The sequence below is a fragment of the Tribolium castaneum genome, chromosome 1 (assembly GCF_031307605.1).
Source record: "Tribolium castaneum strain GA2 chromosome 1, icTriCast1.1, whole genome shotgun sequence".
Lineage (NCBI taxonomy): Eukaryota > Metazoa > Arthropoda > Insecta > Coleoptera > Tenebrionidae > Tribolium > Tribolium castaneum.
Window position 1 is genome coordinate 32,987,683 of NC_087394.1, and position 13,828 is coordinate 33,001,510.

Genomic DNA, 13,828 nt, shown 5'->3' on the forward strand with positions numbered 1-13,828 from the left:
CAATATACCGGATAGATAAAGTTTAATGCTTTTTGTTTACTGGCATTTAAAATATTGTTTAAAAATAAGAAAATGTTTCAAATGGTGATGATAGCTATGTGACTAACAATACACCTCTAGAAGATTTTTTTTCTAAGCGCCATCTATCACAAATTTCCGTAAAATGTCGTATCCTTTTCTTTATTTCGTCAATTATGGTGGAAGCGCAACAAGTGTTTTAATTTTCTTGCTAAAAATACTTTATAGAATTATACAAATTTGATTTTACGCCATGAAGACTGTGTAGTGTTAAGTTTACCCATTTATTGAGTTTCCACTTTAACACCTCACGATTTAACCTCCAAACCTGCCCAACCGCTGGGGAACAAAACAATACAAAACTTGGCCAGAAATGGACATGAAAAACAATTTGGCATTGAAGAAAAAACGGGAACTACTTGGGGGCATCAACAAGCGAAAAATGACCCTGAGGAAGTACATGGACAACCTCAAACAGAGTGAGTGTCGACTGGACATTACCCAGATCACAAAGTGCGTTTTTTTGGGCTCTCTGTGCCTCAAACCCGTGCCCCATCTTTTCGATTCGCCCTTGCTTCTGGAGGAGCTTGATGCGAAAGTTGGCAGTGTGGGGACTGAATTTGAGTACATTGAAATGAAATCAGTTATGAGTGATAAGGAAGCTGTTACAAAAGACTCCGTTAAACGGGGGCTTAAGAAAAAAACACTAAACTCGCCGAAGATTAAAAAGAAAACGCTGAAAGTAAAGACTGACATTAGAACGACTCCCAATGGCTACAACAGTGTGAAAAGCGAAAGTGCAAGTGAACTTGTTGAAGCCACAACAGCCATGAGTCCCGTGCTTCCAGTAATAAACACCGAAGAAACTTCCCCAGTCCTGTCTTCATTCCAAACCGAACCGAGCGAAAGTATGTCCACAAGTGAGGAAAATCAAGTGGAAACACCCTTCCCTGACTTTCTAGACATTAAACTCCTAAACCAGAACATCAAAGACATTAAGGGCGTAAACCCCGACCCCTTCGCCTTCGAAGAAGACGAGGCAGAGCGCCTGAGACGCGAGCCAACACCTGAATTAATTTTATCCGACTCTGATGAAGACGCAATTGACCAATTAATGTACAACATCATGGACATTAAAGTGGGACCAAACGTTTTCGACAAAGACTTCTTTGACATGCCCCCCTCTGACATTGAAGAGGACTACGAAGAGTACTCGAACGATTCGCAGGAAAATAAAAACGAGCCAAACACCGTCATCACCAGAGGGAAAAAGTACAGCAAACGCGCCCCCCAATGCAAGATCTGTTCGCAAGTCTTCTCCACCTATATGCAGCTCAAAAAACACAAACTGGCCCACGATGGCGACAAACCCTACTTCTGTCTGAAGTGCAACGAAAACCACCAGACTCTCGACCAGCTCATTGCGCATCTGAGGACGCATCAGGGTATGAATTTTTTCACTTAAATTTCTGACCACGCTGGCCTATAATTTTGATATTGAGTTGGCAAGACTTTGGAGTCTTTGTCATTTATTTTAGGAATTACCAACGTAATTTTGAAGAGCGGATTTTTTTTTAATTAACCATCAATAGTGACAACTTTTACGAGCTTTTACGTGAAAATACTAAAAAAATTATAAGGGACAAAGCTGTAAAGTCCCCAAAACCATGTCTGTATCTCCCATATTCCGAGGTAACCACTGGTAAAATGAAACAAATCTGTTGCTTGAGAGGCTTAATTTGAAATTTGAAGACATGGTCTCGTGTTTTTTTGTACGAAATAAAGTTCTCTACAACTGTTTTATTTTTTTGTATATTATGTAATGGTATTTGCAGCGATTTGAAAATACAGGACGGAACACTTTTTTTTTCATAAATTGGACAGTTTATTCATAAAGTGAAACAAAATCTTCAGACATTTTAATTACTTTGGGAAACTGTCTTAGATCATTTAGGAAGTGTCTCAAACTTTAAAAATAATGCTGATTTTGTTGGTACAGAAAATCCCCGTTATGTTGTATTTAGTTACCCCTCCTATTATTTATTACTTTTATTAGTTCTCAGTATTAAAGAAAAAAATAAATAAATAAGGTACCTGCCTGTTATCTACAGGAAATGAAAGAAAATAAAGTATTCCTAACTTAATGTTATTGCCTATCTATTTAAAAGTATAAATAAAAAAAAATACTATATTATTAAATTCAATTATTCACAAAGGCTTTGACTTAATAAATTTTCTTAGAATTGAAAGCGTCTGAATTTCGAGTTTTCTGAATAGGTATTAGAAGAAAAAAATTTATTCTATTTATTATCAAACCACACAACGTCCTATTTTACTCCGATGAAGGTAATAAACAGGTATTTCTGAAATAACTCACAAGCACAATAATCTTAGTTAACACTGCATTTGAAAAAAAAACTTTACTTAAAAGAATCCTTTGTTTTTTTCATGAATTGGTTGAAGGACAGTGGAGTGGGAGTAGGTTTGTATAATAAATTGATAAGTTTAGATATACACAGAAGTATGTTTGTAATAAATTATGGTAAAGAAAAGATACAAAAATAAAAGTCGTAGCAGCATAACAGAAAATTTAATCCAATAATTGTAATAATTTTTACAAAATACATTCTTTTTTTTTGCAAACTGAAGGTTTTGTCTGCAATTTCTTCAAAATAAGTCGAATAATCAATAAATTATGTCGAAATTGTTTTCCTCTCCCTTCGACTTTTAAACACGTTTTTGAACTCCACACACCATTTTGGCCATTTTCACGTTAGTCGCGTTTTTTCTTGAAAAATTAAATAATTTATCCTTTTTCTACCGTCTTAGTGACTTAGTTTTGAAATAATTTTATTTTAACTACATATTTATTGTTGTTTATTTGTTTGCTTAAACTTTCTTTTTGTAAATTGTATTCTGTACTATAAAAAAATAGGTATTACACTAGGGAAAAAATTGGAGAATGTTGTTGAATTGCAGGGAAGCGGCCCTACGTGTGCAAGAAGTGCAACCAGGGCTTCAAGACGCTCAAGGGCTTGGAGAGCCACCACCCGGTGCACGTGTTGAAGAAAGTCAGTTCGCAGAAGCGAGTCTTCAGGTGTGAGGTTTGTAACAAAGAGTTCCACAAGTTGTGCGATTTGGAAAGACATACGAGAGTGCATACGGGTGAAAAACCGTCGATTTGTAACATTTGCAACAAGCGTTTCCAACAAGCGCACAATTTAAATAAACATTTGCTTATTCACACGCAGGAAAAGCCGTATGAGTGTGATGTTTGTCACAAGAAGTTCGGCCGGAACGATGTTTTAAACAGACATTTGCTTACGCATTCGGTTAAAAAACCGAACCGGTGCGAGATTTGTATGAAGAGTTTCATTCGGGTGTCGCAGCTTCTAGCTCATAATAAAAAACACCATACAGAAATGGCTTCCTAGTTTTTGGTTGGGGGTTGTTGCCGTTTTAAGGCAGCGATGATCTCTTTTTTTTTGTCTTTAGGTAATGTTGTTTTGCAGAACTATGAGTGTTTACTTACGGTGCGTTTTGGGATCAGAAGTTTTTGTTAAGTTAAGAGTTAATTTCATTTAATTATTTCTCACTTTACCACAAGAGAATAATGAAAATAGGCGAAAATTATCATTTACAAAGTTTTTTTTAAATCATTAAAAATGTAAATGGGTAATTCTTTGTTTAGCTTTCGTAATTTTGACGTTTTAGTCAGATTTAAATTATCCAATTTATTTATTTTATAATCTATAAGACCACAATTTTTAATTCGGCAGGAGATCTGTTTTAATTTTTTATAACAATGTGTTGAGAAAAATACTCTTTTTTCGTTATATATTTTTTTATAGATCCCAATACTTGGTCGGTTTGCAAATGAATTTGCAATAATTTTATTAAAGCCGATTACTATAAGTACTAAACTACCAAAAATGAGGATTTTCAATTTCACTACTTATACTGCAGTTGTTTTTTTTTTTAATTATTTAGACGTTATTTGTACTGTACTGTACTGAGTAGTTACCTACAACCATACTTTTGTAGTTTTAATTGTTATTTTTTTACTTGAAGAATTTTAGTTAGGTTTGTAGTGGTTTGTTTAAGTTTCATTATTACTTTGCAACGTTGCATCTACTTAAAAGTGTAAATATGAACTATTAATTTTGTCACCTGAAAACTCTTCTCTCAGTGCAATAGCTTCATTTTTATTCAGGTGATAAAATTGTTAATCCCCTTTTGTACAAAATTATTATGCAAGTGTGATAGTATTACAAAGTGCCTTTATGTATCTTAACAATAAATTGTTGTGCCTTTTATTACATTTGTAAAATGAAAACGAGTGAAAATTACTGCAAAAAGAAGTCTATTTTTGTCAGTGATTTATTGCCTTACCTAGTTTTTTTACAGTTAGTTTAAGCATACTTATACACTTACTTGTATGTATAAATAACTTATATACTTTTAGATGGATATAAGATATTAATAGTTCATTGTATTTGTTTAAATAAATAAGCGTAAAATGTTTCCAGTAATTTATTACCTATTTTTACAGTAGAAAGTTTGTTAGTGACCACAACACAAGTCATCGTTCATTCTAGTTATTTATTTATAAAAAACATTACAATTTTACAAAACAAAAATTTGAACTTCGTATTCAATACGAAAATTTTGTACAGTTGAAGTAACATTTCAGCCCTGTTGGCCAAAAATGTACAGAACACTTTAAATAATTTGGCCAACTGGGCTAATTTTTAAATTATCACACTATAAAATAACATAACCACTGATTTTATGACAAGAACTTGAACTAAAAGTTAAGTACTTCCAAGGTGCGAACGTATGTAGGAGTCGTAATCTAAAAACGTAATAATTTTATAATAAATAGTTTATTTCGAATCACAATAAGGCAAATGAAATTTGAAAAACGAATTCTTCACACATCCAGTTAACATGTAAGATGTATAAAGTCCGCACGGATTTCCAACTATTTACAAATGGCTCATTCACTTCAGTCAATTTTAACAGTGGAATATATCTTCCTAACAAACACACTGGTACCTACGTAACCCACCGTACCACACATTATACCGAGTGCTCCACTGAAGAGCGCCATGTATCCGAAATAAAACGCAGTCTGAAACAGTCCATACATCCTGAAACAGAAAATTTTTAAACCTTATTCACGTACAGAAAAACGCCTCACTTTGTTTTAAAAAAGAAGTAATAAATCGCATAGATGTAGACATAGGCAGAGGTGGAAGCCGCTGCCAGAAAAGACGTCCATTGCCAGCGATAATCCTCAGCATTGAGTAGAAAGTACGTACAAACTATTGTCACACATACAGTTACAATCATCAGTATAATAAACACCAGCAGCATAAATCCATACACGTAATAAATTTTGTAAGCCCAGAACGACGTAAAAATAAAGTACCTACAAACCAAAATTAGTCCCAAATTAATTTCTTTACCATCTAATACATTTCGATAAATATGCTAGCAAATGGCAAAATCCCGCCCATCAAAATAATCACTCCTGGCTCCATAAACCACTTCTTTTCCGGAATTGGCCGCGGAACTGCGTTGATACGGCAGGGATAATCAGGTTGGCCTGCTAAATTGCGCCCCAAGACAGTACCCACCAAAGTTAGGGGCAAAATAATAAACAAACAAATACAAGTGACTGCGACCTAAAGCAATGAAATTAGTAAAATCAAACACAAAATACAGTCACAACCATTGTCCCAAAAGGAATCGCCCTTGATGCGTGATAATAAATCGCGATGAAATTGATAAAGAACGCGGTGCCACAAACAAAGGCTGGCAGCATGAATGCAGACACTGTCATTTGCCTGATCCAGAGCTTGCCCCCCATTCGCGCGTAAAGGGAACCCCCGAAGTAGCCGTTTATTGGGGAGGTTATTGCATAGACGAATATCGCGGTGGATAGGAGAGATCCTCGTCTGAAATTGTGTGAAATTAAACGAGGGTTGTGTGATAGAAGTGGATGATTTACTCGGTGTATAATTCGCCAAGGATTGCGAAAACTATAACACAGAATACGACTGTTGTTACTTGGTGGCCGGCTCCAATAAGCGACGAGAAAACGAGCGAGTTGGAAGCTGGACGGAATACGTCGCCATGGACTTGCTTCCAGCCGTATTCATCACCCAAATCTCTCTCCTAAGAATTACAAAGATAAAGAAACTAAATTGAGTTCGTAGTAAGTACGTTACAGATTTTTGAAATATATTTGTATCTAATTTCAATGTTTTAGATAACATGATCCACTGAAATTTGTTAATTTTTGTGCTGCTGTCTATCTATGTATAATAAATTAATAATTTAGCATAATTTGTTTAATTTTTTTTGGTAATTATTATTGCAGCTCGTTCATTATTTAAAATCAATACAGAATGCTCTTGAACTTTAATTAAATACATAAATGCTACATTGATATAATTTTCAATGAAGTAAAGTAAAGTAAATTTTTTGTAATCCAATAACATTTCACGTTTTTACATTTTAATTTATCTTTAATCTTAAAGTGTCACTAGCTGTTATATGTTGAAAAGTAATTGAAAATGGTATTTAACCAAATATAAATCATTGTATTAATAAATTGGAAAAAGTTTTAAATCCATTGTAGCTTGAGAAATGAATGACTCACCATGTCATCAATATCTTCATCTTTACTGTATCTTGCATAATCTTTCCGCAACGTGCGCATCAAAATCATCGACACCAAACCGACCAAAAATATGACCATCATGAAACTATTGAAAATGCTAAACCAATGAATCTGAAACAAGTATTTACAAAAAAATATACAAATCTGAAGTGTCCTACTCTGTGTTGAAAGAAATTATAGTCCAAATATTTATCGAATCTATCCTCAAATTTGGTCTCAGTCGGCTTCCAAATGACCTCATAGGTGAAGGATAGTTTCACGTTAGGAGTCAAAAGCACTTTATCCTCTGATGTGAGATTAACGTCAATAATTTGCTTGCCATTGTAGCCAATCTCGAACTTTTTGTGGGTCCAAATGTAATAGTTGTTGTCTTTGATTTCACCCACGACGCCCCAAATGGGCAAATCATCAATGTACATTTGGTACCAGTAGTGGTTTTTGACCGCGTAGACAAACACTTTGTATTTGTCCTCATTTAACTGCACGGCGCAGTATTCACCCTTTTGAACATTGCCTGAAAGTCAATTTTGGTTGCTACTTGAACGTTTTTAGCGAAAAAATTGATACTTTTGAACTCGATGTCAATCCCACTGAATTCCAACTCAACTCCTTGCAGGGCCTCGCTGAGCGTTTCATGGTAGTGGTTGATTGTGTCCTTTGAGCCCACGCAAAACGGTAGGGAAAAATAAGCGTAAGTTTCTTGTCGGTTGTGATAAGGACCAACAGTGTTCATCCAAAGTATCACCTCTTCATTGTCTCCATACTGAAAAAAAAGACAACGCTTGAAATGCGAACGCGAACTTGGATTCACTGAATTTGGTCGCAAGCACTTTAAATTAGCAAGAGTGTCTTGTTTACACTTTACTTACTATGTGATTATGTTCATCTGAATACGCCCCAACAACGAGACACAGAACGATAAGTTTATGTACGTTATGCATTATTCACTCTAATTGTGGTTCACTAATTATTAAGTCAGTGTTTTTACGGGAAAACGGCACGTTTCAAGTCCATGAATTACCGGAATCTCCTAAAAACCCATAACTACACAAACGTAGATCAGAAAATGTTGACGTTGAATTGACAGTTCAATCTGACAGCGGGGCACTTGATCATTGGCGCTTTCGAGTGCCTTATTTAAAATTTATTCCAACATGATTATGTTTTGCATATCAAAACGATACGTTTCAATCAATTAATTAACATATCTGGCGCTTTGAACCACCCTGTCTCGAAATTTTTTGAAAATTTTGTGACAGGTACGTCATTTTTGACATTTGTTGACGTAGAAATTCAAAATGAGGTTATCGGTGTCGGTGATTTCAGTCGGTTTATTTCTTGCATTTATTTTACATTCGATATGGAATTTGGTCGGAATATTCCGAGTTCCGACGTGCACAAAAGGCGAGAAATGTTATATCTCGTATTTAAACACGAACCCGAACCTCGACTTGTTACTCTTCGTGTCTGATAACTCCAGGTCAGGTAACGTGGAACAAGTGTTTAGTTTGGAGAAGTTTGATTACAACAGCAGAATAGAGAAGTATTCCCGAGACTTTCATTGAAGTTCAATTTTTTACCAATTCATTTGTAGAGAAATTCCAATTCAGCTTAGCAAGACTGTGAGGAATAATGGTAGCTTGTACGTTCACACAATCGTCATTCCAAGCAATTCCAGAAAGAGAGACTACACTTTAAATGATTTAATAAACCAGCAAGAAGCTACTTATCTCAAATATTCCCTAACACAGTACACAATACCTGCAAGTGCAACGTTCAATTTACTGAAGGAGGAATCAAAAAAACAGAATGTGAAACCAGTCACGCATTTACGGTCGAAATTTTCCGTAATCATGTGCACAGACAAATTCGAGTTATCCTCGTCAAACATTCCAGTAGAAATTATCAGGCATTTAAGAATCAATTACAGGAAGCAGTTTTTGCCAATTATACAACGTGATATTATGCAAATGAGATTGAGAGACTTGGTAGAAGTGACCAAAGATATGAGAGAGGCTACTATACTTTTCACTTACACGCCAGTCTCTATTGGAAAAATCCGATTTGTATCACAGATAGACTCAACTTTGCACCAGTTTATTGCTCTGGGATTCACCGAAAAAGATTTGGACGAAGTGAAGGGGGTTTTTGCAGACACAAACCTTTACCTGCTGTGTGCAACAGTCCTCATTGGCAGCATCCATGTAAGTTATGATTATTAAAAAAAAATTGTTTGAAATCGTGTATTATCTGTATTATTGGTTGCATACTTTTTCATTAATTATTAAATATTAAATTAATACAATATTTTTTAGTTACTTCTTGATTTTCTGTCGTTCAAAAACGATGTTAAATTCTGGAAAGCTCAAACTTCAATGGCTGGGTTATCCACCAGCAGTGTTCTATGGCGAGCTTTCTCCCAAACTGTTATATTTTTGTATCTCTTAGATGAGGGCACGTCTTTATTAGTTTTAATACCAAGTGGGATTGCGACAATAATTGAAGTATGTTAAACCACTTTTATTAGTTTTTTATACAAAATAACAATTCTAGTTTTGGAAAGTTAGTAAGGTTCTCAAAAAAAGTATCAAGTGGGATGGTGGTCTCAAATTCAGCAAAGGTGAAGAAGAAAGTGCAGAAGAATTACAAACGCGGAAATATGATGAAGAGTGTATGAAATATTTATGTTATCTTCTGTATCCCTTATGTGCTGGTGCTGCTATTTATTCATTACTGTATCAACCTCATAAAAGGTAACTAAAAAATAAAAAGTGGTTAAACAGGAGGCGAGACGACGTAGAAATTATAATTTGTTAGTTTCATTGGTGTTTTTTTTTTTTGAAAGCATAAGGAATTATTAAAAAAACGCGTGTTTATATCTTTAACTGTTTAGAAAAAATTATGGATAAATTTATAATGCTCTTGAATTAAAACTGCGCCTAGCGTTCTAAATTTTCTGGGTAGTGCTTCTAAATCCGTTTTGCCTCCTAGTTTTACCCGTAACTTGCTCCCAAATTGATAAGAATTGTTCCAGTTGGTATTCCTGGACCATCAATAGTCTAGTAAATGGCGTGTATGCATTTGGTTTCCTCTTCATGCTTCCTCAATTATTTATAAACTACCGACTGAAATCAGTCGCTGCATTGCCTTGGAGGGCATTCACTTACAGAGCATTTAACACTTTCATTGACGATATTTTTGCATTTATTATTACAATGCCGACGGCACATCGAGTGGCGTGCTTCAGGGATGATGTAGTTTTCTTAATATACTTGTACCAAAGATGGTGAGTTTGTCCTTATTTTGGGTTTTGAGAAAACCATTTTTTTCAGGTTGTATCCTGTTGATAAAACACGAATTGACGACGTCACAAGTGAAACAATTTTAAGCGAAGATGAAAGTAAAAAAAATAATTAACTACGTAAAGGTCTTAGAGAATATTATAACACGATTTAAATTATTTTATTACATTAATGTTCACAGGGTATGTATCTACTGCCGTAACTGAAAAAGTAATAGCACAAATGTTTTGATTGACAACCCTCCAGTTTTATTTGTGATAACTCTTAGCTTTCGTGTCTGTGATGAAACATCTTGTTAAAATTATTTCTGCATGTTGTGCCGGTTAAATGTTTATTTAATGTTACGAGTTTTCAGCAATAATAAATTGATGGTCAATTTCCCAACTGTGTTTTTATATTTGTCCCGTCAGTACCATTTGCTTGATTTCGCGTCTTTTTATTTTTCCTGATGGTGTAATCGGGAAACTTGTCACGAATTTAACTCCAGCTCGGAGTTTTTGTCGGTCTTGGACACGTTCAGCGACGTAAGCTTCGATTTCTTCACTTGTAATTTCGCTTCCTGGATTTAAAATAACAACGGCCATTGGATGATCTCCATCTTCTTCATCAGGAATTCCTATAACCACCGACCGTTTAATGGCTGGGTGGTTATTGAGAATATCCTCCAACATTGCGGGGGCAATATGCCATGATTTGTACTTCAACATTTCTTTAATCCGGTCAACAACATAAAAACAGTGGTCTTCATCGTAATACACGATATCTCCAGTTTTAAGCCAACCGTCTGTGTCGAAACTTTCGGATGAATCAAGGTTGTAATAACCGTTCATTGCGTATTTGGTTTTGACTCGGAGTTCGCCTTGTTCGTTTGGTCCAAGATTTTGTTCAGTTTCAACGTCGACGATTTTGTACCAAATGCCATGAATGGGGCGCCCGCATGAAGAGGGCTTGTAGTGCAGTCGTAAAGTGTCTTTCACATCGTTCATGTTGAAGCAAGTTAGCACACCAGCGACTTCAGTTTGACCATAGCCTTGGCTTATGTAGGTTCCTGGTAACAAATCTCTTAAAGCTAGTAACTGTTTTTCGGAAAAAACACCACCGCCTGTTAGGACACAGAGGAGACTTGAGGTGTCAACGTTGTCCGGTCGTCCGACTTTTAGCATTTCTGAGGCTTGGCTGGGGGCCAGAAAAGCAAAAGACACCTGAAATTATCTGTTTCAATTGCAGTCTAAGCAATTTGTAAAAATTGGTCGTCTTATGATTTACCCAAAAGTATTTAATACCACTTGTCTCTTTTTAATAATGCTGGGGAAAGATTTGACAATAAGAAAAAAACAAAAATTATGAAAAGAATGAAAAGCGAGGTAAAGATACTAACGAAAATTTGAAAAAAAAAGGTATATAAACATGAAATGAGAAGTTACAGTATAAAACAGAAATCAATAACAAATAATAAGAGAAAGAGAAAAGGAAAACCCTACGCTGAGAAAAAAAGGCAAAGAAAAAGAAAAAAAAACTAAATGGTACTAACATAATAACATAACATTTTGTAAGAAGTGAGAGTTGAATACAAATAAAAATGAATATGAAAAAAAAAAGGAAGAAGGTAACTACTTATACCTTGTTCCCTTGAATATTCAAAAGATAACAGTAAGAAAATGGAGCTCCAAAAAAACTGAAGCGACACATGAACATCACCACATGAAAGAGGAAGAAATATATAAAATCAAAAGGAAAAAAAACTGAAATCTCTAAGTAGTGAAGTTTGGGATAATTAGAGAAAATGGGAGTAACGAGAACTAAAAAGGAATAATCACATCACATAAGCCTGGATAATGAAGAGGATTATTGATTGACCTTATATTTGTCTAGTATTTTCCAAATCTGTGTCGGGTCAAAACTTTTGCATATGACTCTAGCCGTCCCCGATAAAATAGTCGCGGTCAGAAACAAAACAGCAGATATCCAGTACAGTGAAGAATAATACAAACTCACAGACGTTACAGCACCATAATTTCTGGGAAAATTTAATTTGAAATAAATTTGTAAATCATTTAAAAGGACAAAATGCATACATTACGTTAACAGCTTGTGCCAGAAGGGCATAATGACTTTGACAAATACCCTTGGGGAGACCTGTGGTTCCGCTACTGAAAAATATTACAGCTGTTTCTTCTGGTGGTACTATCACTGGTCGAAAATCGTGTTCTTCGCTGTTCGGAATTAGGAATTCTTCAAACTGTTGGTGTGTGTCCGAAGGACCGAAAACCACGATCTTGCACGTAATTTCAGCTTGTTCGATGGAATTTTCGATCAAGTCTAAAGCTTCTGGCACGACAAAAATGATTGTGGGTTTTACTTGTTTCAAAAGATATGCTGTGTCGGCTAGTGAAAGGCTTGGGTCTAGTGAAGTTACTTTAAGTCCGAGAAACATCGATGCTATGAAAGGGGTACAGATGTCTTTCTGGTTATATGAACATAAACAGACGAGATCATTCTCTGTCAGACCTTCCAGTTTCATGTTCAGTGCGGTTCTGATGCACCTTTTTAACAGTTCTCTGAATGTGTCTTTTTCCCCAGTTTCAACAATGTACTAAATTTTGTGAATTGAATTGATTTAAAAAATTACTTTTTTTAAATTACCTGTGACACATTACTTTTATAAAATTTCATGGCTCGAAAAAATTCGTAACCAAGTCCACCATTGGGTTCATATTCCAATGGTTGTGTTCTGATAATGTTGTCATTATCGTCTGAAATTAATTGTTATCAGTGCAAGTATGTTTTTAATGAAAAAATAAAATATTCATGCTGGTAATAGAAAATTATTTTTCATAATTATTGCGAGATAATTGATATAAACGACTACGTCAATCCTAATGGATAATTCATGGGAACATCTTACCTTGTGTCAGAAGCATAATCGATCGATTAATAAATAAAAGACTTAGTTTTTTGGTAAAAGTTTCATTAAGATTTATTGTTTACACCAATTTAAAACTTATTTGTTTTCTCCAAAAACAATAAAAATTATTAATTAGGGAACACTTTTTTGATTACTTTTTTTGAAAAAAGATTTTATTAAACAAAAAATATCTTACCTGATACTAATGAGTCCATTGTTATGACCAAATAAAAGAACCAAGTTTTTTTCACTGTCTTTAATTCCCTTATCTTTCAAAATGACTTGAAATCATACTCCTGAAATTGTTTCATGACCAAAATACAGTTGCATGTAAAACGCAAGCTGCAAACACTGTAATTATTTTTAATTTTAAAGCTTGCTTCAAGTATACTCTTCTAAAACGCTTTAGTTTCTTATTCATCAGATACTGAATAGCATGACAACGAATTGATTTATTGAATAAAAAGACAGAACATTACCCATCAATAATGTAATGAAATTATGAACATACATACTATGAAACTTTATATTGTTTGTGGGGTAATCATATTTTACAATCCATATTCAATAATGTAGCTACGGGCCTGGTATAAGTGATTGATATCCGAAACTATAATGCTATTCAATATACACTCCAATCATTTTATTACAAATTGTTATTACTATACTTACGGGTACGTCTCTTTGCTTTGTCTGTATAATTTATTATGTGGAAACCACAGGGGAAACATATTTGTCTAAACAAAAGCAGTATACTTAAAAAAAATTACTATGATTTTATCACTTTGATTCTAAATTGAAGGGTACATTTTTTTTATTTGTAAGTTAATTAATAAACCAGTTTTTTATCTACATCTGAAACAGGCCAACAAAAAATAACATTTTCTTTATTTACAGTTATTGCAATTGATA

At 34.5% G+C, this 13,828-nt stretch overlaps 4 protein-coding genes across 6 annotated transcripts; 2 read left to right on the top strand and 2 right to left on the bottom strand.

Moving 5' to 3' along the window:
- The first annotated feature begins 153 nt into the window (after positions 1–153).
- Positions 154–4,542, top strand: LOC103314828 (zinc finger protein 391). Its single transcript, XM_008201846.3, has 2 exons — positions 154–1,463; positions 2,998–4,542. The coding sequence occupies exons 1-2, from the start codon at positions 392–394 to the stop codon at positions 3,450–3,452; spliced, it is 1,527 nt and encodes a 508-aa protein (XP_008200068.1). The 5' UTR covers positions 154–391; the 3' UTR covers positions 3,453–4,542.
- A 343-nt stretch (positions 4,543–4,885) lies between these two features.
- Positions 4,886–7,789, bottom strand: TM9SF3 (Transmembrane 9 superfamily protein member 3). Its single transcript, XM_962024.4, has 9 exons — positions 7,579–7,789; positions 7,277–7,472; positions 6,868–7,223; positions 6,689–6,820; positions 6,035–6,201; positions 5,756–5,981; positions 5,500–5,708; positions 5,222–5,452; positions 4,886–5,171 (listed from the first exon to the last, which is right to left on the bottom strand). Exons 1-9 carry the CDS (start codon positions 7,648–7,650, stop codon positions 5,027–5,029), a joined length of 1,734 nt encoding a protein of 577 aa, XP_967117.1. The 5' UTR covers positions 7,651–7,789; the 3' UTR covers positions 4,886–5,026.
- A 79-nt stretch (positions 7,790–7,868) lies between these two features.
- LOC655566 (uncharacterized protein) lies at positions 7,869–10,395 on the top strand. Of its 2 annotated transcripts, XM_008201848.3 has the most exons (7): positions 7,869–8,252; positions 8,304–8,913; positions 9,025–9,213; positions 9,263–9,462; positions 9,744–9,995; positions 10,042–10,136; positions 10,193–10,395. In XM_008201848.3, exons 1-6 carry the CDS (start codon positions 8,008–8,010, stop codon positions 10,124–10,126), a joined length of 1,581 nt encoding a protein of 526 aa, XP_008200070.1. In that variant the 5' UTR covers positions 7,869–8,007; the 3' UTR covers positions 10,127–10,136; positions 10,193–10,395. The 2 variants fall into 2 exon arrangements, with proteins under 2 accessions (XP_008200070.1, XP_008200069.1); XM_008201847.3 differs by having other exon boundaries at positions 10,042–10,395.
- Positions 10,156–13,414, bottom strand: LOC655644 (uncharacterized). Of its 2 annotated transcripts, none has more exons than XM_015977593.2 (6): positions 13,308–13,414; positions 13,113–13,258; positions 12,655–12,764; positions 12,087–12,604; positions 11,869–12,028; positions 10,156–11,213 (listed from the first exon to the last, which is right to left on the bottom strand). In XM_015977593.2, the coding sequence occupies exons 2-6, from the start codon at positions 13,129–13,131 to the stop codon at positions 10,404–10,406; spliced, it is 1,617 nt and encodes a 538-aa protein (XP_015833079.1). In that variant the 5' UTR covers positions 13,132–13,258; positions 13,308–13,414; the 3' UTR covers positions 10,156–10,403. The 2 variants fall into 2 exon arrangements, with proteins under 2 accessions (XP_015833079.1, XP_015833080.1); XM_015977594.2 differs by having other exon boundaries at positions 13,113–13,267; positions 13,308–13,369.
- Between the last annotated feature and the right edge of the window lie 414 nt (positions 13,415–13,828).

What these genes read in the sequence shown, in the direction of transcription:
- LOC103314828 (XM_008201846.3), top strand. Translation starts at nt 392, where the DNA reads ATGGACATGAAAAACAATTTGGCATTGAAGAAAAAACGGGAACTACTT. An exon ending in GCATCTGAGGACGCATCAGG is followed by an intron (nt 1,464 to 2,997) that starts GTATGAATTTTT and finishes GTTGAATTGCAG; the next exon opens with GGAAGCGGCCCTACGTGTGC.
- TM9SF3 (XM_962024.4), bottom strand. Translation starts at nt 7,650, where the DNA reads ATGCATAACGTACATAAACTTATCGTTCTGTGTCTCGTTGTTGGGGCG. An exon ending in ATGAAGATATTGATGACATG is followed by an intron (nt 6,202 to 6,688) that starts GTGAGTCATTCA and finishes TGTAATTCTTAG; the next exon opens with GAGAGAGATTTGGGTGATGA. An exon ending in TACTTCTTTTTTAAAACAAA is followed by an intron (nt 5,172 to 5,221) that starts GTGAGGCGTTTT and finishes TTTCTGTTTCAG; the next exon opens with GATGTATGGACTGTTTCAGA.
- LOC655566 (XM_008201847.3), top strand. Translation starts at nt 8,008, where the DNA reads ATGAGGTTATCGGTGTCGGTGATTTCAGTCGGTTTATTTCTTGCATTT. An exon ending in GGATTGCGACAATAATTGAA is followed by an intron (nt 9,214 to 9,262) that starts GTATGTTAAACC and finishes TAACAATTCTAG; the next exon opens with TTTTGGAAAGTTAGTAAGGT. An exon ending in ATATACTTGTACCAAAGATG is followed by an intron (nt 9,996 to 10,041) that starts GTGAGTTTGTCC and finishes CATTTTTTTCAG; the next exon opens with GTTGTATCCTGTTGATAAAA.
- LOC655644 (XM_015977593.2), bottom strand. An exon ending in GCACAAGCTGTTAACGTAAT is followed by an intron (nt 12,029 to 12,086) that starts GTATGCATTTTG and finishes AAATTTTCCCAG; the next exon opens with AAATTATGGTGCTGTAACGT. An exon ending in AAATACTAGACAAATATAAG is followed by an intron (nt 11,214 to 11,868) that starts GTCAATCAATAA and finishes AGATAATTTCAG; the next exon opens with GTGTCTTTTGCTTTTCTGGC.